This window comes from Protopterus annectens, chromosome 2.part0 (genome assembly GCF_019279795.1).
Source record: "Protopterus annectens isolate FY-2018-M chromosome 2.part0, PAN1.0, whole genome shotgun sequence".
NCBI classification, from domain to species: Eukaryota; Metazoa; Chordata; order Ceratodontiformes; family Protopteridae; genus Protopterus; species Protopterus annectens.
This window is the reverse complement of record NC_056728.1, coordinates 856,460,957-856,485,976: the sequence shown is the minus strand read 5'-3', so window position 1 is coordinate 856,485,976 and position 25,020 is coordinate 856,460,957. Positions and strand designations below refer to the sequence as shown.

The window sequence follows — 25,020 nt, the reverse complement described above, 5'->3', positions numbered from 1 at the left end:
TTCCTGGAAGCTATTTTTGATATTGATACATTTAACTATTTAAATATGACAGCGTCTAGGTATCCGGTTATGTTTGGAGTACCTAAAATTCACAAAGATCTAAGTAACCCACCCCCTCCGACCCATCGTGGATGGTAGGGGGTCATTGACCTATATGTGTGCTAAGCTTGTAGACTCCAAACTTAAGAAATATCTGACTGGGGAATCACAAATGTATTCCGATTCATGGAACTTTTTGGAAGCTATTAATAATTTAAAATTTGTTGAAACGTATAATTTCCTTAGTATTGACGAATGCGATTTATACACAGTTATACCTCAGGACTTGGGTATCTCTTGAACTAGAGAATTTTTAAAAGGAGTAGATTCTGAAGAAATTAATTTGATTAAATGTTTTTTGGAAATTATTCTCGCCAACAACTTTATTTTGTTTGAAGGATAGTGTGCCCAAAAACGCCAAAATCAGGTAAAGAAAGGCACACAAGTGGGGAGGCAGCACACTATTCAAAAAAGGTTTTATTCCACACAATAATCATTATTGTGTGGAATAAAGCCTTTTTTGAATACATTGTGCTGTCTCTCCACCTGTGTGCCTTTCTTTACTTGATTTATTTTGTTTGACAATTCTTTCTACTTTCAGAAAACAGCTGTCACAATGGGTTTACTACATGGAAGCAGTTTTGTCAACGGTGTTATGGCTCATTGGAAGCAGGAACTACTTTTTCCAAACCACATGTTTAAAGAAAAAGTCCATTGGTACACACGATACCTGGATGCAATTTTTGTCATCATTAAAGGTGATGAGGGGGTGGCAAATGATTTTCTCAATGAAATCACTTTATTAACAAACTTTTTACGATTTACATCATCGTTCAACATGTCCTCTATTCCTTAACTTGATGTGAAACTAGCCAAGGATAACGTCAGTGGTAGATCGCCAACATTTATAGAAAGCCAACATATTCTAAAAGCTTCCTACATTACAGCAGCTCCCACCCCAATCACCAAAAAAGTTTGTGATAAAGGGGCAAACAGAGCTGCTAGAATGGTGACTTTGGATGACGATTATCATCAGGAATGTGAACTTTTAAGACAGATGTTTATTAAGAGGGCATATCCAACAACGTTGGTGGATGACGTCATTAAGGAAGTCACCATAAAAAGGGAAGCTGGGCACTGTTATTGTTAGGTGTCAAACACCAAGTGAGTCAGTACAGGATGTCACTATAGGACATAATATATCCAATATTAGCTATAATTTGATCATCATTACCCCATTTTCAAATGATGCCAGGACACTCAGGAATATTCTGATTAAAAACTGGGCTTTAATAAATGAAGATATTGGAATCAACCAGAAACTGGGCGTTACACCTACAATTATTTTTAAACATGGTTTGAATTTGAAAAACCTATAAGAGTCTCAAAGGAAATCTTACATACCACATAGGGGTATGAAAAAATGTGAGCACTGCCACTATTGTAAATATATAGAAGCTACTACAAAATTTAAAATAGGTGGCAAGATTTTTAACATCAGTGGGAAATATACATGTGAAACAAAAGGTGTGGTATATTTGACTGAATGCAAATTATGCCCAAGTTTCTATATAGGAAAAACAGAATGTTGTGTAAAACAACGTATCTATGAACATCAGTACACTATATCTAAAGACAACCATAACAATGCCCTGGCTAGACATGTTATGGAGTACCCTGTTCATGAATTTTGGAACATGGTTATTGATCAAGTGCAACAAGATATTGTGGGGGTGGCATGGCCATTAAGGCTAGAGGAGAGAGAACTGTTGTGGGAACTAAGATTAAATGCCCAAGCTTCCCCGAGTCTAAACAGATAACTGTGGTGTGTGTGTGTGTGTGTGTGTGTGTGTGTGTGTGTGTGTGTGTGTGTGTGTGTGTGTGTGTGTGTGTGTGTGTGCATATATATATATATATATAATTACACTTAATAGTGAATTTTTTATTTGATATTTTAGATGCAGTCATAACATTTGCATTGACAAGTGAATTTTACGTGGAATGCAGCTTTAAAAATCTCAGGAAGTGATGTCATGGTTACACATGCTAATTAAACTTGTGTGAATGAATGTTTGATGTCAGAAGAAGTTTACTGATTGTAGTTGATGAAAGCGCTAACAATACCGTGTTTGTTAGAACTATCATCATCTTTTTTTTTGTTTTTGAAACTGTTTTGTAGAGAGCTAGCCATTGCATCATGGTCATGTGACATTCTAGGTCAGTGTGTGTGTGTGTGTGTGTGTGTGTGTGTGTGTGTGTGTGTGTGTGCGCACGCTCACAATTACTACATATATTGAGTAACAGGACTGTGGAGCAAAGCTGGACTGACACTGGTTTTAATACATTACTTGGGGGGATAGTGGTGTCAGTCCATTGGGCTTGCTGCAACTTTTGTGGGGTGTTTTGAGTTGACATGTACCAATAGTTTTGCACCTTTTAGCCATTACAGCACTGCTTTGGGAAGAGAGAATCAAAGCCCCACTGTTCACCAACATGTGTAATGTACATGAGTGTGCATGTGTATGTTTTCTGTGCATGTGTGTGTGTGTGTGTGTGTGTGTGTGTGTGTGTGTGTATGTGTATGAGCGCGCGCACTAGACAAAGTGTTATCGACAGCAAGATTTGCAGCTGTGGACTGACAAGTGCTTTCAAAGTGATGGGTAGCAGGTGTCATAAGACTGGGTGCAGCAGAGAGAAGTGTAGTGACATTGAACAAACAGATTTGCCCACACCATGTGTCATTAGTGTGTGTGTGTGTGTGTGTGTGTGTGTGTGTGTGTGTGTGTGTGTGTGTGTGTGTGTGTGTGTGTGTGTGTGTGTGTGCGCGCGAGTGTGCAAGTGTGCGTGTGTGTGTGTTGTAAACAAAAATCTGTGTTGGAACCTGCTTGCTGCCCTACTGAGGGCAACACTTGTGTAAGTGCAGTGGACTGGCTCCAGTAGGTAAGGATGGAAGTCCTGAGCTGTCATCCATTAATCGTTTTTGTTTGCCAAAGTCATTACAGTAGTGTTTTGCAGAGAGGTGTTAAGTTTCATATATGACTGGTGTGTTGTTGGTCGGCTGCGTGTTTGTGAGGAGGGGAGGTGTGCTTTTGTAAATGTGTGAATGTTATGCATTGTCAAATGGGAAAATTATGAGTAAAATTGTGCTCAGTGTGGTTCCTAGCGAGTTCAACAATGTGTGGTTGAGACATATATATTGCCCTTTGTTTATGAGTACATTGTTTGAGTGCCCTGCTTGGACTATGGTATTACTGCTACAGTTGCTAGTACTTTTTCAATACATGTGTGTCATGCTTGTCAGATTTGGGGTAATTGCAGTGGAGAACAGATGAGTAGGAATATCAGATTGCGTGTCCCTAATTATAGGTTATACTTTTGCTCTGACGTACTACAATCCATAATACTTTTTGAATAAGGCATTGGATTCACATGAGCAAATAATGGCATTCATTGCAATTAAAGGCTTCTTTTTTTTCTTCAGAAAATGAATGTTAATTCATGCAGTTTTACTTTGTGAGCTTATTAAATCAGTAGTATTATTTTCAGAAGTATCTGATTTTGAAGCTTTCTTCGTGAGTCTTTTGCTGATAGGGTGAGAGATATGCTACAGGTATACAACTAAGACATACTACATTAAAGTAATAATAACAGAAAGTACTGGGTCACGTCAGAGGCTTGGGAGGTTATTGTTCAGTAGAAATCGAGAACTTTTTCATTATTATGTAAAGCCTGTTATTAAAATAACATAGCTCAGGTTATGCTATACAAACTAACGATGCAAAGATAACCAAGTGAGCAGCCAGAATACAATTCAAATTGATTATTTTTTGCTGTGCATATTTTAAGAAATGGGTATAGTGCACACCCTTAAACTAATACTTTGTTGAAGCACCTTTTGATTTAATTACAACATTCAGTCTTCTTGGGTAGGAGGCTATCAGCATGGCACATCTTGACTTGACAATATTTGCCTACTTTTCCTTGCAAAAGCACTCCAAGTCTGTCAGATTGTGAGGGCATCTCTTGTGCACAGCCCTTTTCAGGTCACCCAACAGATTTTCTACTGGATTTAGGTCTGGGCTGTGGCTGGGCCATTCCAAAACTTTAATTTTCTTCTGGTGAAGCCATTCTTTTGCTGATTTGGAGATGTGCTTGGGGTCATAGTCATGTTGAAAGGTGAAATTCCTCTTCATCTTCAGCTTTCATGCAAACGCCTGAAGGCTTTGGGCCAAAAGTGACTGGTATTTGGAACTGTTCATAATTCCCTCCACCTTGACAAAAGCCCCAGTTCCAGCTGAAGAAAAGCAACCCCAAAGCATGATACTACCACCATGCTCCACCTTGGGGATGGTGTACTTTTGGTGATGCGAAGTGTTGTTTTTGTGCCAAACGTACCTTTTGGAATTGTGGCCAAAAAGTTCAACTTTGGTTTCATCAGATCATAACACATTTTCCCACATACATAATTCTGGCATTTGTAAATATAGATGTAAAATACAGGCTTGTGTCTTAAATGTAAAGAAATGCTGTTTCAACAATGTGGCAACATTGCCATCTGCTGTAAGGAAAACTAAGTCAAGCATTTCTTATTGGTCCTTTGAAATTAAAATTACCTTATGTCTATTCCTTTGAAGTTAGAATTTGGAGTTGATTAGTCTGGAGTAAGCATCCTGCCTATTGTTTTAAGGCTAAAGTTAATGACCAGAATTTACATGTGGAATGTCCTTTATTGCTCTTAGTGTAAAAGAATGTAAATGTAGTTTCTGTGGCCTGGGAACCAGGAAAGTGTAAACAAATGATGTAATGTTTTATCAGAACTGCAGTTTCAGTTTAAACAGTGAGAACCAGAAATTATTAAGCATTTTGATCTGACTATGGCTAGGAAATTAGAATAAAGTTAGACTAAGTGTTTTTCTGTTATGTCAGAACTGTAATACTGAATTATTTTAAGTTTCTGTGTGATCTCTGAACTCTTGAGTAGCACTGTGGTGTAGTGGTATCGTCTTGTGTTTTTAGTATTTATTATTAAATATTTTAAAAACCTTTTACCTGTGGCTGGTTTGTGTAGAGATAAGTTAAGCTGTAGCATTGCATATTTATAGAGTTTATTGTACAAGGCCACTCTAATAAGCCTTGGACTTTTTAGTCACACTTACCAATTGGATAATACTATTGCACAGTAATAATTAGGCACCCTTTTAAGGGCCTTTGGGTAGCTGATTATTATTAGCTGGTGGTGGCAGTAATTACTACCGTATAGTCTGGGTAAAGGGGCACAGCTGGAGAATCTGTGTCAGCTTTTCCCAGGAGTGTCTGTGAAGTTGTATAAATACTTACCTCAAAGTGTGTGTATGTGTCAGCTACTTGGGCAGGGATACGAAGCACTGGTTGGACAGAGAGGGTACTGGAGGTTAGCTTGCCAGCTAGGCTGAAATCTGGACCCTATAGCTGTGCCAGTGGGGAGTCTTATTGGGGACTTAGGGAGCAAGGGAGCAACCAGCCCCAGACTGACTGATCTCTGATCTCTGTGTGCACTTAAGGGAAACTGTACTTTACCGTATGTATTTGTTATCCTTTCCTCTCATATGAGACACCCTCTGCGGTGTTAGTGGTGAGGATTGAGGCTCTTTGATTGCTGGGCCAGGGCGCATGTGTCATACCCTAGATTACCACAGGGATTTTCTCCCTTAAGAGATGAAAATTCACTCCTAGCGCAGTCCTGAAATTGTGTATTCTACATTTATCATTTTTGTACATTTTTGGTTTAATATATGTATCATTTTAGTCATTTATAGCTGAAATGTTCAGGTAGTTAACTTAAGTATAAGATAGAAATGTGAAAACAGAACTATTGCTTTATATTTTAACTTTATCTACACTTGTGTATCTTCTGGCTTTAGGATTCCAGAACTATTATGATGCTTGTTCAGAAGGTTTGAAAGAAGCTAGCCCGCGTTTACAACTAGGGGGCCCAGGAGAGTCAATACATCCACTTCCGAGATCTCCTTTATCTTGGGGTCTTCTAAGTCATTGCTACAATGGAACAAACTTTTTCACTGGGGAAAGAGGAGTAAGACTGGATTACATTGCCTTGCATAAGAAGGTGAGTAGTATCAACTGAAATGTCAAGCCTGCATGACATTTAAAGTAATTAAAAGATGCTGTTTGGCTTAGGATAGCATCTTTTCATTCCTTTCTTCTAAAACTATTGTTACCCCTTGACTTTTTCCAGTTTATGGGCTGTTGAAATGCATCAGAGAACTATTATATCTCTAACCATTGGTGGATATTGAAAACTGTGTCATTCCCAATGTAAAAAATCATGTTTTCAAATGTTAATTTTTTATACTCCCTTCCTCAACCCCCTCCTGAACCCCCACAGCCTGTCTGTTTTCTTCAGCTTCACACCTGCATATCCCTAAATCTCCCAATTATTTTGTTTCAGGTACCCTGTATGTGACAGCTTGCAAGGTGGGTCTCCTAACTCCTCAGGAAGTCATCTTAGCAGTACTTGGTATTCAACCTGGGGAGAAAGGGATCTGATGAGGAGCAGCAAGAGTTGTGCCTGGGATCTGTCACTGGTCAATAACCGTAGCTGTGGAGGCAGCCCCTGTAATGACATCAAGATGTTGTCACTGCCCTGGAATGTGCAGGTTTCCCTTTTAAAATGTTGCTTTTGCACATTTAATCTTGCTAAATGTTGCCTTTGCACATTTATCAAGACCAAATCTCATTCTTACATCATCTGAGGAACTTTTAACCATTTCACTTAATGAACTATACAATTTTTCCTGCGAACCAAGTTGTAATCACCTTGAGACATGAATGTACATGGTTCCACTCCATAGCTGATTGCTTATTACCCCAACTCTTTCATTGAAAAGCAAAAAAAAAAAAAAAGAAAGAAAAGAAGCATGACACGCCCCTCCTCCATCCTGCCCCAGCCATTCAGATCGTGTTTCTGTGTCCAGACTTTTTTTTTTTTAAATACTGAAAATTATTTGCTTCATATGGAGCAAACGGTTGCTACAGTTCACACCGTGCCTGCACAGAAGAGAAAAAAACTTCTTTTTAATTTGTAGCAAACTGCTTTCTACAAATATAGCTACAGTTTATACCCTACCTGCACTGGTTTTATTTAAAAAAAAAAAGATTTTTTTTTTTAATTATTTCTAAACTGTAGTAAACTGCAGTTGCTACAATTTAGACCACACACAGGTTGCTACAGTGCTCAGGTTTGACCGCAAATGCAATGCCAGCTTTTAAAAGCTAGAATTGCATTAAAAGGAATTTGGGATTGGCTGATCGCATTCCCCCAACACTTTGGGCCCAGGGTAGTTGCCCTTCTTGTCCCAAGCTAGCTACGCTACTGCCTTGAGATATCCTCCTTTGAATTATTATCCATGGGAAAATAATTTGCTCTTTATCATAGCTCATCTGAAAGTCGTTTGCCACTTTTTCATAGTCACTGTAATGTAATCAGTCAGTGTAGGGTATATCTTATACATCTGTAAGCATTCCTTTATCAATGAATGTGGGAGGTTTGTAATCTGTCCATGCCATACTTAGATTGTTCTCCTTTTTACAACTCTCTGTAATCCCTCCAGTGTGTTTTATACATTGTTGGTTGGTTATTAGGATATGCTTTGGGATTTGTAGGTATCATTCATAGTTCTTTAACTGGCCAGGATATGATATGAGTTTTTTTTTTTTTTTTTTTTACAAATAACTTCAAGGTTATTGTCCTGCTTTATTATTCTCTAGATGTGATGGCATTTTTGGTTAGGCAGATATGCCACAGCCAGTGTTGCTGCTGTCTGCTACTGCAGGCATAAATCAGTAAAACCTGATAAGGAGGAAACACTTTTCCTACACTAGAACCAGATTTCAGTAGCAACACAAATACCACTTCTCCTAAAGTCAGGACCTTTTTTATTTATTTAGGATCCTAGCATTAAGCAGCATTACTTTGATATATTCTAGATATGGATTTACTAGGTTAATAGCCTGTGTAGATTGATGCTGCCTAAAATAAAAGCACAGTGGGAATGGAGAGTGTTTAACCAATATGCAGAACTCCTGATGAGATAGGTACAGGCCATCCATGGTGAAACAGATGGGACTGTGTTCTATCTTACTTCAAGCCCCTTCTTATCTATTGTCTGTACCCATAATTGCAGTCTTCCCTATTGGCAGAATCTCCTTTATCCATTCCCATGTTAGCATAGTTCTTAATATACTTTCTGTTACTCTATGAATTTAATATTCTGTATTACTGTTGTTATTCTCCTTACTACTGCGGTGGTGGTGCTGTGGTAGCATTGTCGCCTCACAGTAAGACGTTGTCCTGTTTGATTCCCAGCTAGAGCATCTTCTGTGTGAGACTTGCTTGAATGGGTGTCAGGGCCGGCAACTCGACGCGTAAAAAAATCTACTGCCAATCATTAGCGGACCGGAGTTCTAACAGGGAAAAGCCGAAAGACACAACAGCAATTGTTGTTATTCTCCTTAAGGATCTGCACCAAAAATCCCATTTTTTCTTTATTTCTTGAATTACAATCCTGCTTCATGATCATCCTTTATCACTTTGAATTGTAGCCATAGCCAGCCTTAGGTATAGGCCAGCTAGGCGGCTGCCTAGGGAGCCGCTCGAGCAGGGGCACTTTTCCAGTATTTATTTGGTGTAGGTAGATCAGAATGGGGGCACTGGCTGTTGTGGGGGGGGGGGTGCCATGGAGCACTTTTGCCTGGGCACCAGTTGACCTAAGGCCACTCCTGATTGTAGTATGTATAAGAGCGTTAACTGTGTAGCTCTAAAGTACACCTTCAAATCAGGTAATCCTATACCTCTTTGTTCTGTTGGGAAGATCAACTTATCCCACTTGAATTTTGCCGTCTTCCCCTCCCATATAAAATTCTTCAACTATTTATTAATTACTGTCCACAACTTCTCCTCTGGTTGATAAAAATATGCCTGACCTGTGTATAAAACTAATGGGACTAAAAACATTTTTACTGTTTGTATGTAGCTATCCAGTGTCTCAATTTTTGTATTATCTTTTACTTAGTCTGTTTTTAAATATCCTTAGCTGATATAACTGAGTAATTTCAGTCCATCCTCCTAAATACTTCATTTTATCATGTCATCATAAATATGGGTATTGCTGGACCAATTCATGTGTGGATACATAGCTTATAGTATTGCCTTTGTTTTATTTTCATTAATTTTATATCCTGAAAAAAACAGAACTGTCTCAAAATATTGCACAACACAGAGATGTTCTTTTTTCTGGTTCCAGCAGGTACAAAATGATATCTTCTGCAAATAAAGTCAGTTTTTCGTGAACACCTTACCAATTGTATGTTTGAATTTCTGAGTCCCTTATTTTCTTTGCAGTGGCTCTAAATATAATGCAAATAACAAAGGGGAAAGATGGCATCCCTGCCTGGTTCCCCTGTTCAAACACAACTTATCAGAGAGGAACCCCCTCACTTTGATTTTTGCCTTCAGTCCCTCATATTTCCTTCTAATTAACCTTATTATTGTATAAGGAAATGCAAATTCTTCCATTGCCGTACTTATAAAATTCCAGCTTATTCTGTCAAATACTTTCTCTGCATCAAGACCCACCACAGTATTTTCTTACATTCTGCTTCCCTCTGGATCATCAGTGTTTTATTGCTGATGTCCTTCAAGGATGCATCTGCAGTCCTTACAAATGGGTTGTCCTGTCGTCAGGCAGCCCTTCGGTCGGCCGGATTCCAAAGTCTGGGTCTGGCCTCGGCTGGTGTCGCACTTCACCCGACGTCATAGCTGCAGTTCTTCGGGTATAAAGGCATCAGCCGACGCCATTTTCCTCAGTCTTTCTTGCCACGTGGCGCCCGAAGCAGAAGCTGTTCGCAAGTGCCGGTCGGTCAGATCCAGAGATTACTACTACCGAATACTACTTCGAAGACTTCTAAAAAGCTAAGTACCCGTTGGGGACTCTTTCTTGCCTCAGCCGATGTCAGAAAAAGTGAATAACTGTTTAACTTGTGGGAAACAAATACCTCATAAAGATTTCCACTCTTACTGCTTACCTTGTTTAGGCCCAGACCATGACGTAGCAGCTTGTTTAGCCTGTGCTTCTTTCAACCGACGAACGCTTAGGCGTCGGTTGGAGTTTGCTGAACAGTTTTTCGGCTCAGATTTTGCGTACATAATGCCGTCGGATCCTCCGACTACTCAAATTGTTAAGAAACGCAAAGAAAAGGACCGACACTCGCGGTCCGCGGTTTCGGCCGAAACCACGGTTAAGCAAACCGCGAGTGTCTCGGTTTCGGCCGAAACCGAGCAAACGGTTCAATCTTCAGCCGAATCCTTGACTACTACCGAGGCCCCTTCTACCCTAGTTGAATCGGCCTCTGAAGTTTTACCTACTACTGTGGTTTCACAAGAATTATCGGACACCATCCCTTTGGATGTTTCTACCCCAGCACGTGGTGCTGCTAGGCCTCCTGCAGCCATGTCTATAAAGGCCTTTGCCAGGGCTAAAGCAGCCAAAGCTTCTAAGTCTGTGCCTGTTAAGCCCCCCTCTCACAGGCCCAGTTCCAGTTCTCAAATGCTTACTCTGGCAGAGGATCTCATCTCTTTAATAAGGGGATCCCAATCTCACCCAGACAGGGCCTCTCAACCTCCAGAAAAGAGACCTAGAGCAGAGCCCCCTGAGCCAGTGTCCTCAGATGACTCTTCTGATGATACAGACAATACAGACCATCCAGAGGCTCCTTTTTCTACTTATGAAGATTCCGATGCTGAAGAATCGATTCCTTCTGCCTCTCCACCAGAGGAATTTTCATTTGGGGAAACTTTACATGCCATGAGAGAGCAATTCCAATGGCAGGGACAAGATTTCTCAGATTCAAGAAAAAGGCTTAGGACCTTTTTACACTTACCACAACATAGGCCTTTAGCTATACCTCCAGTTCTTCCTGTTGTGGATGATGCATTTAATGATGCTTGCACTGCTCCTGATACTTTACCTCCAGCCCCTGCTAAGCCCGATAGGTTCTACAGGGTTCCGGACACTCATCACCATTTATAAGAGGCTCCTTTTGCAGATCCTGAGACTATCTCCCAGGGGCCTAAGGCAGTAGCTTCGACCTCAGCGAAAAACCCTCTCCCTTCTGAAAGGGAATCCAGGTCCTTAGAGAGATGGGGTAAAAAAGTATACACCTCTGCTACTCTCTCAGCTAGAGCATTGAACTGTCAGTTTCATATGATCCAATACCAAGAGTTTATGCTTGATCAGTTAACTAAGAAACTGTCCTCTGATGATTCTTTAGATAAGAAATATGTTCTAGAAATGGTGAATAACATTCAGCAGGTTAGTAACCATTCCTTAAAATGTGGCTATGATGCACTGGAGGCTTCATTTAGATCAGCCATGACTGGCACAGTTATAAGAAGGCATGCATGGTTGAAAGAACAGGTCTTGCCGGATCATGTTAAAGCAAAGCTATTAGATGCTCCTATGGATAAGGTCAGTTTATTTGGTTCTCCTGCCCAACAGGTACTGAAGAAAATGGAAGAGAAGGCAAAATCTGTGCAAACAGTGAAAGATTTCTTACAGGTTCAGCCTCCAAGGTTTAGCAGGAACTGGCCTTCCAAAATTGGTCCTTTCCAGACTCCTCTAAAACTCAGAGAGGCAGGAATAGGCGTTCAAGGGCAGAAATCAATCCAGAGGAGGTGCCTACAGGGACGCCAGTGGCAAGGCAACAACCAGCGAGGCACAGACACAACCACTACCACTGCAACAGGACAATCACAGTGACTTGGCTCTGACACCGCCTACCAGGGAACAAATAGCAGCACCCTTAGGCGGAAAGTTAGCCTTATTTTCAAAAACTGGCACTATATCACATGAGACAACTCGATTTTGCAAACTATAGACCAAGGCTACAGGTTTCATTTCCACACTTTACCAGGAAAAGAGGAATGCCAAACCTACCACCAAATCAAAAGACAGAAGCTCTAAAACAAATAGCTCAATTAGCAAAGATGAGAGCTGTGGAAAGGGTACCACCTATAGAACAAGGCAAGGGATTTTACTCCAGACTCTTCCTGGTACCAAGAAAAGAGAAAAATTGGAGGCCTATTCTCGACCTGTCCGCTTTAAACACATTCATCATTGTTCCAAAATTCAAAATGCTGACCCTACAGCAACTTCTTCCCATGCTGGGCAAGGAGTACTGGCTGGTAACTCTAGATCTCAAGGAGACATACCTGCACGTCCCCATACGACCAAATTGCAGAAGATACCTCAGATTTCTTTCAGGATCAGAGCATTATCAATTCTCAGCATTGCCCTTTGGCTTATCTACTGCGCCCAGAGTGTTCACGAAATGCCTGGCATCAGTAATCGCTCACTGCAGGCTTCAGGGAATCCAAATTTATCCATACCTGGACGACTGCCTGATACAAGCGGACAACAAAAACAAGCTGACACAAGATTTACAAAGAGTCATTTGCTTACTACAAGCCCTGGGATACACAGTCAATATAAAAAAGTCAAGACTGATACCTTCCCAAACAATAACCTTCTTGGGTGCAGAATTGGACACAGTACAACAGATGGCATTCCTAACTGCAGAAAAACAAGAACAACTTCCTCTCTACTTCTTGGCATTAACAAAGCAGAACAAACTAACAGCAAGGAAAGTACTGCAGGCCTTGGGCTTCATGGCATCCTGCATAATCCTGGTCCCCCATGCCAGACTGCATATGAGAAAGCTACAGTGGTACCTAAAGAATTTATGGTCTCAACACAGGCACAGCTTAGAAACCGAAATACCACTAATCCCATGCCTGAAACAAGAGTTCCTATGGTGGGTTCAGGCATGCCAGTCAAACACAGGTTTGCCCTTCCACAGCATTCAACCGAGCCAAACCATCACAACAGACGCCTCAGACCTCGGTTGGGGGGCCCACATGCTGGACAAGTGCATACAAGGCTTATGGACCCCAGATCAGCTGCACCTGCACATAAATCAAAAGAAATGCTGGCAGTAAAACTAGCAATCCAGAATTTCAGACCATTCCTCCAAGAAGGCCAGTTGATGATAAGGACAGACAACACCACAGTCATGTGGTACATCAACAAACAGGGAGGCACTCATTCATACCCTCTATGCCGAATGGCTATGGACCTATGGAATATGGCTCTGAGTTACAACATTCAGTTACAAGCAATTTTTGTACCGGGAAAAGAAAACATCCTAGCAGACATGTTAAGCAGAACTACCTCGGATGCTCACGAATGGATGCTACACCCGGACATCTTCAAGGCCATCACAAAGAAATGGGGACTGCCACAAATAGACCTATTCGCATCCCCACTCAATCACCAGCTCAAGAAATTCTGCACAAGGACATACCACCCACTTGCTTGGAAGGTGGACTCTCTATCCTTCAGTTGGAAAGGCCTGACAGCATATGCATTTCCACCTCTTCCTTTGATGCACAAGGTACTATTGAAAATCAAAGAGGAACGTCCAAGGATAATACTGATAGCTCCATATTGGCCAAGACAACATTGGTACCCATTACTGAGGAGCATGTCTCGGGGGAAAATGTGGACATTACCCCTGATTCCTTTGATGTTAACTCAGAGCGACTACAACATCCTGCATCCAAACCTGAAAACTCTGCAACTGACTGCCTGGAACATTACATAAGAGCAACTAACCCAGATTTATCCCAAAGGGTTAAAGACATTATCCTTGAGGCCCGCAGACCTTCAACAAGAAGGAACTATGCAGGAAAATGGAAAAGGTTTCTCATTTGGAGTACTGAAAGGGGGAAAGATGTGTCAAAGGTAGACATTGCCAACATCCTGGAGTATTTGGCAGAGCTTTTCCATACAGGCCTGTCCTACTCCTCCATCAAGATACATGCATCAGCTATTTCTGCAGAATACAGCTTTGATCCCCCTGTCTTTTCGCATCCTCTACTCAGGCAGTTTCTGAGAGGAATTAAGAATGTAAAACCTCCTAGAAAACCACCATTACCAGCATCGGACTTGAACTTTGTGCTAGAAAAATTGACACTCCCCCCTTTCGAACCAGCAGCAACAGCAGATCTTCAACACCTATCCTGGAAAACTGCTTTCCTGCTGGCAATTACTTCAGCAAGAAGGGTTTCGGAACTACAGGCTTTAATGGCAGTACAACCCTTCCTAATCTTCCATCAAGATAGAGTGTCCATGAGAACTAATCCTTCATTTATGCCTAAGGTGGTATCCAGAGTGTCTTTAAACCAGGCAATCCACCTACCTACCTTCTTTCCCAATCCACAGAACAGGGGGGAAAGACTGCTACATACCTTGGATGTACATAGACAGTTACGCTACTACCTGGACAGAACCAAGGGCAATAGAAAAACTGACCAGCTTCTGGTAGCATATGCAACAGGAAGGGAAGGAAAAGCAATTTCCAAACAGACAATCTCCAAGTGGATAGGAAATTGCATTAGATTCTGTTACTCCTACCATGGGAAGCAAATTCCACAGAACATAAGGCCTCATTCTACAAGGGCTACAGCCACTACCACAGCTTTCTTACGAGGAGTGGCTACCAAGGACAGTATAGAGGCTGCTACTTGGACCTCCGTGCATACATTTGCCAAGCATTATAACTTACCTTTATACTCTAGATCCTGAGCAGGGTTTGCCACTGCTGTTTTGCAAGGGATCCTAACTACACCATAATTTCTTCTTCCTCCTCCCCTAGTGTGGCTATGGTATTCTACCCATTTATAAGGACTGCAGATGCATCCTTGAAGGACATAGTACAGTTTTGTACCTACCATAAATGTAGATGTCCGAACAGGATAGCATCTGTAGTCAGGATTACCCACCCTCCTTCCCCTCTGTGGTATTCCTAGGGTATTTGCCCACCTAATAGCTAGCTGGGGGGGATCTCTTATGGTGTATTTGTTTGTATATATGTATATACATGCTTATTTTTTGTGTTTGCCTTCTACTTTTTGGAAACATTGGCATTTATCCAAAAATTTAGCTATCCAAGAGGGCAACTGGCATCTGGGGCAAGAAACACTGAGGAAAATGGCGTCGGCTGATGCCTTTATACCCGAAGAACTGCAGCTATGACGTCGGGTGAAGTGCGACACCAGCCGAGGCCAGACCCAGACTTTGGAATCCGGCCGACCGAAGGGCTGCCTGACAACAGGACAAACCATTTGTAAGGACTGCAGATGCTATCCTGTTCGGACATCTACATTTATGGTAGGTACAAAACTGTACTTTGTCATCATTGTTCTGTTAATCATGCCATACATTTCCCTTCCCTCCACAAAACCACATTGGTCTATACTGATCAATTTTGGCATCACCTTTGCCATTCTTTTAGCCATTATAGTCATAAACACTCTATAATCATGATTTAGAATTGAAAAATGCCTGTATGAAGCTGGATCAGATGGGTCTTCAACATCTTTAGGTATTACAGCCTCCTTCTTTATTACAGGATGTTGGTGCCTCCTCTCCTTTTAAAATAATATTAAACAAAGCCTTCCAAATCTTCATCACTTTCTTCCCTCCTAATTTCCAAACTTCTTCCTGAATACCATCTATTCCTGGAGAACTTTCTGTAGATTGGTTAAACATCACCATTTTGTCTCATCTCTCCTATCTTAGCTGTTAGTGGCCAAGTCCCATCTACCTCTAACCTTGGCATAGTTAAGCCTTCCATAAATATTTCCATTTTTGCTTTTTCTTGATTTTCCCAGTTTTCTGCTTTCTACAAATTTTCACTGGATGGCGCAGTGGTGCAGTGGTAGCATTGTCACCTCACAGCAAGACGGTTTCTGGTTCGATTCTCGGTTGGAGTGCCTTCTGTGCGGAGTCTGCATGTCCTCCCTGCATTTGTGTGGGTTTTCTCCGGGTACTCCGGTTTCCAACCATGTTACAAAGACATGCATCTAGAGCATTTCTCCCCAGGCCTCCATTGAAAATTGGCTTTGTTCCAACAAACAAATGTTAAGTAAATTAAATAAATAAATAACATTTCTGAATTATCTGTAAAATACCTTTATAGGATCTCTGGTTATTTTTCTTGTTATAGGCTCCCTAAGTTTGGCAACACAACCCTTTCTACTTTCTGTTGCCTGAGTTGTACCAAACGTCTTTGTGCTCTGAAGTTATTATCAAAAGAAAAAGAAACAGTTGCTTATCAGCGATGTTTCCGAACTCATCATATTATCCAGGTGCTCCCTTTTTTTCTCTTTAGCACTCCGCAATTGTGCCTCCCCTTGTTCTGTGATATTTCCCTTATTTTGCAATGCTTTAACTTTCGTCAACCCCTCTAAATAATTCTTAGTACTTCTTAAACAGATCTCCTTTTCTTTTATTTCTACCCTATTTTTAAACTCCAGTTTCATTTTATCCCACTCACTAGCTATAAATTTGAGAGTACTTTCTATCTTCCGTAATAACTCCTGGATAATTTCCACCACCCATTCATTAAATTCTTCTCTTTTTAACAAGTAGGTCGAGAAGCACCAGTGTCTGTTCTTTACTTCATTACACTGCATTTTTATCTTGTTAATTATTGGCAGGTAGTCTGAAATAGTTATTGGATGTGTATCAGAGTTATCAATTAAATTGACATGTTCCTGTGAGATATATTTTCTACCAAGTCTAGCCCTATTATTGTACTTTGGAGAATAATATGTACATTTTGTCCAAGTTCCTGTTACTGAATTCACATCTCTAATATCAAATATTTCCACAGAATTCTTTAGAAATCTACCCCGTTTTGTCATATTTTCCTCCTTAGGCCACCCTGAATGACACCTAGAATTAAGTCAATTAATGTCAATCATGTTTTGCATATATTGCACCATTATTCATGCTGATGTTATGATACTGCTTAAGACTAGTTTGTTTCTAGCCTTAGACACATAGTCAGAGCTCCAGCATGTACCTCTCTGTAGTCTGTTTTCATGCTTGGGATGAAGGAACTTGAGTTTATTAGTGATATGGCAAATTTCCGGCATCTGAGAGGCAGCTGACAGTAACTTTCTCTAATGTTATTAATGCATTGTTGTAATATATTATGGAGTCACCTATAACAAGTAAATTACTGGGTCAAATGGCCTGCTGTTTTAGCCTGTTGGCCTTGCAAGACCACTCTAGTGACTTGTCCTTGGTTGTGGTAAAGAAGATTAATGTAGTTTGGAATGAGTGTTTTTGTGTTGCTGAGGTTTGATTCTGTAGCAGGCATTTACAGTACTTCTCGTAACCAGTCTTTTGGGTTTTGGAAATTATTTTTAGCACCTCAGCACGGGAAGGTTTTGTTTGTTTTTAAGTGTGTTGGTCTGCTGTTAGTATTTGTACAGGTAACCAACGTGTGTGAGAATTTGCCTTCATTTATAATATTTGTACCTCTCATGTGTGGACTTATTTGACAGAAGAGGAGGTTATGAATGAACCTAACAGATAGTGAAATTGTTCAGAAGCTGACAGGATACGGGGTCCTGACAGGATGAGATGACAGTAGTAATGTGCATCTAGATGTTGGTAAAGACAATTTGGCTTTAATGGGATGGAAACCATAAGGAATAGCAAATGGCTGTCAGTAAGCATGTAGCAGTGTGTACGTTGTCAAAGGGTACTTAGTGCCAAAAGGCTGGCAAAAGATGGGGCAGTGTTACACTGAGGACCTAGAAACACCTGGTGGTATATGATTTGCAATGTTATGGAATTTTGGTGACCCTTCCTCTAATTAGAAAAGGGGAAGAGATGTGTAATGTATGAAGGAACCGTAGAAATTTGTGGTGGCATATGGTGTGTCTTGTTTCATTATTCTGGTGACCCTTGGTCTATGTAAAAATGAGGGAGAATAATTCTTATGTGACAGCTTTGTTGTTTAGAATTAGTTCCCTTTAAAAGCTGTTGCAGAAGAAGGGAAGGGAAGTTGTCACACTCAGAAGTCATAGTCTACAAGTGGCCATTACTAAACACAATGCAATGCATAGGTTTATATAAGTAAACCCAAAGTAGGATTAGTGAAACTCTGAATGTGTTTTGCAATGATTGATGTTCATTTCTTCCCACATGTTGATTATGTGAATTGTGTCTTTGAAGGGCGGTGGTAGATCCTTTCCCATCTTGGAGCAAGAAGTATCCACAGTTCAACAAATTCAGAAGCTGTTTCCAAGATTTGCCTTTCTTCCCATTTACAATGATGAGGCTGACCCACTGGTAGGGTGGTCTTCCCCTCAAACCTGGAGGGCAGATGTGACTTATGCTGCTATGGTCACAAAGGTAAGTCTCAAGAAGCTTATCATAACTCATAACTCCTTTACTCTGCATGTTTCTCTTATGATACTGGCTTTCATCACTAGTAATGTCCTTCTGTATCACTGATGCCGTATTCCTTACTCAGGGGATTCCCTGCCAAGGGTAGCCCGATGTCCAGCCAGTATACCAAAGCCTTAGGATTACTAGTACATTGTACATCACATGTGTACTCTCCACGCATGGCATGGGGCATAAAGGTGACGTAGGGACGTACCTACCTCAGAACTTCTTTGCCAGCAGTCTGAACGCTATGTTCAGTCATTGGTCTGAACGTTCCTTTGTCTGCTGGTTGCCAAGCCATTTCAGATAAGTGCCCCTTTAGGGTTTTATTCTTATCTTTAATTTCTTTCCTTTTGTTGTGAGGTTACATGTCATCCAGAAAGCAAAAATGCCAGTGTGGGAGACGGATTTCCAATAAGGACTGTCACGAGCAGTGTTTGTTTTGCTTGGGTGCTTCTCACGACCATACATTATGCCTGATTTGTCAAGTATTTGTCCCTATGACTCTTTGTAGTTTTGTCTCCTCCTTGTCTATCTACCTTGAGAACCAGTGTTCATAGGTTCATAGATAATGAATGTCTTAAGTTGTTGCCACAGGGTGCAATGGCGGAATCATCTTGGTGTGAGGGTCATCTGCCAAGAAGACCAAAATAATTAGGTTGGATTTAGCTACTGTACCTCATCTGTTTTGAGGCTGGTGAAAGCCCAGAGGATCATGTGGTCATTCAGTTGGATTCCTCTGCCACAACCACTTTGGAGGATGGCATAGATCCATTTTCTCTCATGTCCTCAGAGGTTGTTACAGATGTTGAGGGGAAACTGCATCTGATCATATCCGAGGGACCGAGGGGTGTTCTGCAGATTCTTGTTGGGGAGGAGATTCCCACTACGTTGATTGAGTGTAGGCAAGGGTCCAAACCTGCTAAGATCTTTAGGGATGACGTCCCTTTGAAAAAGAAGCAAAAAACAAAACATATTTCAGTGACTAATAAGCATTTTAATATCCTCTAGCACTTCGGCACAACATGTCTTCAATGGAGTAAAAAATATCTTAATAAAACACCTTATATATTTTAAGGCAACACCTAAACAATTACACAATTATACAATCAAGCAATTAAATACTCAGTTAATCATTCATTATAATAAAACTTTCCAATTACAGGACATATTGATTCCAGCAGGGGTTAAAGTACCATACTTTAAAATAAAAAGAGATTCTTTATATACAAGTTTCTTTTTAGCATCAGAAAATCCTTCACATTTTTCTGTTTTTTTCTAAAATAGTGCCCTGCAGTCCACCAGGTTCACCACTGTGATACTGCAGAAAGTGTTGTGCTAGAGGGCTTTCAAGTCTCTAATTCTTAATATCTCTAATAAACATAAATAACACATTCCGTATTGCAACCAGAATTACCTAATACATCAAATTTACAACCATTAATATATTCAAAAGTCTGAACCACATATTTACATGAAATGCATCTACCACAAGTGTGTGTAACCTTTAAAATAGGCACCTTGCATATATTCTGACATGGGGCTTTATATTTGCTGTACACAAGTATATCTCTAATACTTCTTCCCCTCTTTAATGAAAAAATAGGGGCCTGACATAACTCAAAAAATTCTTTGAATTTAAAGAGATATTTCCAATTCTGTTTTACAATTTCCACCACCCTTTCACTCATAAATCATACATTGTTACCATATACATCTTTTTCTCTTCTTCTACATTAGTAATAATATTGCTACAATTATATTTAGTTCTCTTAACACCTTCCTTCTTCACCTTACGTAGAGAAATTTTTACTTCCTTCTCCTCAAATCCCCTTGAGATAAACATTTTTACTCTTATCATATTCCTCTTCCAAAATGATATCATTATTACATAGCTGTTTGACTCTCATAAATTCACCAAATGAAAGCGATTTCATAAGATGTGGTGGATTGAAGCTTGTGCCATGCAAAAAATGATTAAGATCCCCAAATTTTTTATACCCTCTAGTAATTATACCTTCCCTAGTACTACCTACCAAACATACATCCAGAAAGACCACCTGTGAACCACAAGCTGAGGTCTCAAATTGCAAACCAAACCTGTTGTTATTCAGTTCACTTACGAACTCTCTGGCCTCTTCATGTCCGCCTTGGCAAATAAATATAAGATTGTCTATATATCTATAGTATTGGCAGACATGGTCATCAAAGAATCGACATTTATATACATATTCATGTTCAAGAAAACCCATCATGATATTAGCATACATGGGTGCAAAAGAGGCACCTATTGTGGTGCCTCATTTTTGATGGTATAAAGTGCCATTGAATTCAAAAAAATTATTTGTCGAACTGAACTCCACTAGTTCAGTAATATATATAGCTACAGGGCTGTCGCACAAGGCGAACCTTAAAGCCTCAATCCTATAGTCATGCTCAGTGCTGGTGTATAGGCTCTTAATGTCTGTCATCAGCCAAAACATCTCTTCCTTCCATTGTGTTGTTTTTATTTTATTCAAAAAATCAAAAGTATCTTTGATGTACGATAATTGTTTTTTAACCACATCCAATAAATAATTAAGTAAAAAGATACCAATTTTATTCACAACATACTGACATGCTGATACTATGGGTCTTCCTGGGGGTTCAAAAAATATTTATGTGTCTTGGAAAGGCAATAGAAGGTCACTATCTCGCATCCTTCTGCACTAAATATTTTTTACATCATCTGTAAAGTATCCTAAGCTATTTCCTTTTAATAACAACTTTTCATAACTTTGAATAGACTTTCTATAATCTTCAATACAAGCTATACTATATGTATTTACATCATGTAAATGTTCATAACACATTCCTAAGGTATTGTTCATGATGTAACATAACTAGCTTATTACCTTTGTCAGCCAGTTTGAAAATCATTTCTTTTCTATTGCTTAATGTCTGCAAGGCTTGCCAGTCTAATTTTATCAAATTATATTTTATTTGATTTTTACTTTTATTAAATTGTTCATAGGCATTTTCAATGGCAAAATTAACCATAATAGAAAATTAATAACTGAAAAAATGATCTGGATGCACCGGAAAGCAATAAATAATTTATTCCACAGATAAATACAAGCGCTTTCACCCGGCCGTAGTGCTGGGCTTTTTCAAGTAAAAACAAACACACAAAAACAGACCAGTATAAATACTCTTTCCCTTAAAAAAGGCGCCAAAAATCCCTTAAAGTAAAACTGCATAGCAAAGTGCAAAACACAAAATATATGTGAAAAGTTTATAAAACATATAAATACATGTGTTTAAAATATTGCACTATTTTCCATTCATAAAGTACATTAATAAAGAATACCCAAGGTTATTTAAACCCATATTGTGGTTACCCAGTAAGAATAATGTACATTTATATGGGTGGCTAAAATCTTTTTGCTTTTTTGGTTAGATAAGGTTTAATTGAAATATGACCATTGATCCCTGGGTAACTGGTTGCGTTCAATTTAATCTCCCAGTAGGTCTCCCTGCAACACAACCAGTTTTCCCAGTCCCCTCCCCTAGGGTCAATTACTACATGTTCCAAAATTCCAAACCTAAAACCATTATGTGTGGTTTCAGCTTGCAGGTGCCTGTAAAGTGCATCATTCACATTTTTCTCGGAATTAGAGACTTGGAAAACAAGTTATTTAAAATTAAAAGTGTAAATTTGGACATTTTGTATTTAGAGGAAAGTTTGAAAAAACATGTTATACCACAGGGTTTGAGGGTTTGTAAATACCCGGAAGTTTTTCATACGACATGGATATGATAAAAGCTTTTAACCAGATTTTTGATGAATGTGGATTTAAAATGTTAAATTTAATGTTGAAATATTCTAGGCAAAAAGTTGAATTTTTATTGAAGGATGCTGAGAAATTAAATCAAGCTATCAAGCAAGATTTGTTATTTGAACATTATTGTGATGTGTATGAACATTGTTTTATTGGGATGGATAGGAAATGTGAATAAATTTGTAAATGTAAACAAAAGAAATTATTTAGAGATTTAAAATAATACAGAGATAATAAAGCCTACCTTTTCAAGGGTAGGCTTTTTAGAAATAGAAATACTATGGGTCAAGTGAACATGGATGACAAGAGAGGAATCCATTATGCCCCCTCAATGGGAGCAGTTAACGAAGCTCTGGTAGGGGATAACATTCAGAACCCTACTATGGGGAGCAATTTGAATGGCCCCTGCCTGGAGGTCAGGACTCCCAATCCTTTAGATCCAAAAACGGGTTTGTATCTTATAGCCCCGTTGGTGGTGGTGGTGGTGGGGGGATGTGGATGATGAAGAAGGTAATGACCAGGGTTTTTCTATAGGGAAAGGGAAAGGAAAAAATCAAGGAAAAACCAAGAAGAAAGGGAAAGTATAACAGCTGATGAAGAAGGTGCAACGTTAACTTATAAGGGCTTTAAGATTTTCAACCTATGGGGGATTGAAATTAAGCCCGAACATTTCCATCTGTTCATAAAAGGTTTTAAATGTGTCCCTACTAGGGGCATAGATGTTGGTGATGCTATCCTTGAATTAAAATATTTTGTTAGAAAAATTAACTTTTCCCTTATCTTTGAACAACCATCCACTGCTAGGGATGAGCATTTTAAACAGACAAGTACATACAATCCACCTTTGCACCCAGCCCTACAGGTATTTGAAGCTGCATGTATTTCTGACATTTACCAACTGAGTATGGACAAAAAAAGAAAGAAAAAATTTGGTTATTCACCAAATTTGACCTCAGGAGAAAAATAAATTTTCGATGAATTGTGTCGGGACAAAGGAATTCGAATTATGAAACCAGACAAGGGGGGGGGGGTCGTACTAGTGAATGCCTTAGATTGTTCAAGTAAAATGCTAGAGATGCTGTACGATAATAGTACCTATGTTCCATTTTGTATTAACGAGATCAATATTTCCTATAGGAAAATTGACATGATTATTGAAGATCTTTTATTGGATAATAGTTTAGATCCCAAGGTAGGTGGGATCTTGCAGAACAAAAAACCTAGGATAGCATCTTTTTTTGGCATTCCTAAGATTCATAAAAGTACTACAGACCCCCCTTATAAGCCCATAGTAGCTGGTGAGGACTCCAAAACGTACCCTATAGCTGCTTTCTTGGACGTTTCCTTAAAACATTTAACAAAAGACTATGAACATTTATTGAAAGAATCCTGGGATTTTTTTGGATAGTCTGACTTCTACCACAGTTAATTGTGAGGATTATTTTTTGACCATTGACGTAGTTGACCTTTTCTCCTGTATCCCAGTGGAAGAAGGGTTAGACATGTTTATGGAACTTTTGGGTGAGAAACGGTCCACCTGTAAGGTTGATGTAAATACTTTGGTGGAACTTATGAGAGTAGTATTGGAACACAATTTTATTTATTTTGAAGGGGAGACATTTAAACAGATCAAGGGTGTAGCTATGGGGGCAGCATGTGCCCCCATCTATGCCAACTTGGTACTGTTGAAATGGGAAACTAGGTATGTTTTTAGTTCAGAATTTTGGAAATACATCAAACTTTACAGACATTTCCTGGATGACATTTTTGTCATATGGAAAGGTCCTGTGGAACTTGTGGTTCCCTTTATTAATTAATTACTTAAATTCTACCACAGAATTTCTGAGGTTCACTAACAAAATGGATTCCAATAAAATGGATTATTTGGATGTTAGGATAGAGAAATTTGAGGGTAAGTTAAAATCTAAAATATACCGTAAGGATACCTTTAGCAACTCATATCTCCCATATTTGAGTGCATACCCATGGAAGCAAAAAAGAAGTACATTAAAGAGTCAGATGGTCAGCGCGGCCAGAATGACCTCAGAAAGATGTCACCTTTTATCTGAGATTAGATTGATTTCAGATTTTTTAGGGACAGAGGTTATCCAGAAGAACTGATTGTTGAGACAGGCTTGGAAATTATTAATGGATGGGGTGATAAATATGTCACTTTGTTGGGTAACATCCAACATCTTTCAAAAACAAAAACAAAAATAAAAAATAATGCTGAAAACAACTTTGGAAAAGCACTGGTGGTTCACTACAACAATTTCTCTGATGAAGTTAGAAGGATTGTAGAATCTAACTGGAATATGTTAAAACACAATCAAGAAATTGTGGACAGAGTAGGTAGCTCACCCTGCTTTGTTTACAAAATGGGGGTTAATTTGAAGAAATTGTTTGAAACAAACAAAAAGGTAGTCACTAAAGATTCAGGGGTGGGGACCAAGAAATCTGGCAGGTGTCCTTTTTGTAGATACATCATCGACAAAGAGCAAATTATTTTAGAAAATAGTATGAACAGTAGAATCACTTTGTGAGGGGTAATTGTCAGACTAGGGGTATTGTTTACTTAGCTGTTTGCAGGGACTGCCCCAGTTTCTATGTAGGTAAATCTGAGAGGGCACTAAGTAAAAGAATATATGAACATGCTTACAGTATTAGAAAGAAAAATGTGAACAATGCACTTTACAGGCACCTGCGAGCTGAAACCACACATAATGGTTTTAGGTTTGGAATTCTGGTACATGTAGTAATTGATCCAAGGGGAGGGGATTGGAAAACTGGTTGTATTG

The 25,020-nt window shown here is 39.4% G+C and overlaps 1 protein-coding gene across 1 annotated transcript in view; it reads left to right on the top strand.

Moving 5' to 3' along the window:
• The window catches only part of IDUA (alpha-L-iduronidase), a 700,883-nt gene that overhangs the window by 254,942 nt on the left and 420,921 nt on the right, over positions 1 to 25,020 (top strand). Inside the window, exons 6-7 of the mRNA XM_044061120.1 lie at positions 5,940 to 6,142; positions 18,186 to 18,365. Of these exons, the coding sequence (XP_043917055.1) occupies positions 5,940 to 6,142; positions 18,186 to 18,365 (383 nt within the window). The remainder of the gene's footprint in view (positions 1 to 5,939; positions 6,143 to 18,185; positions 18,366 to 25,020) is intronic.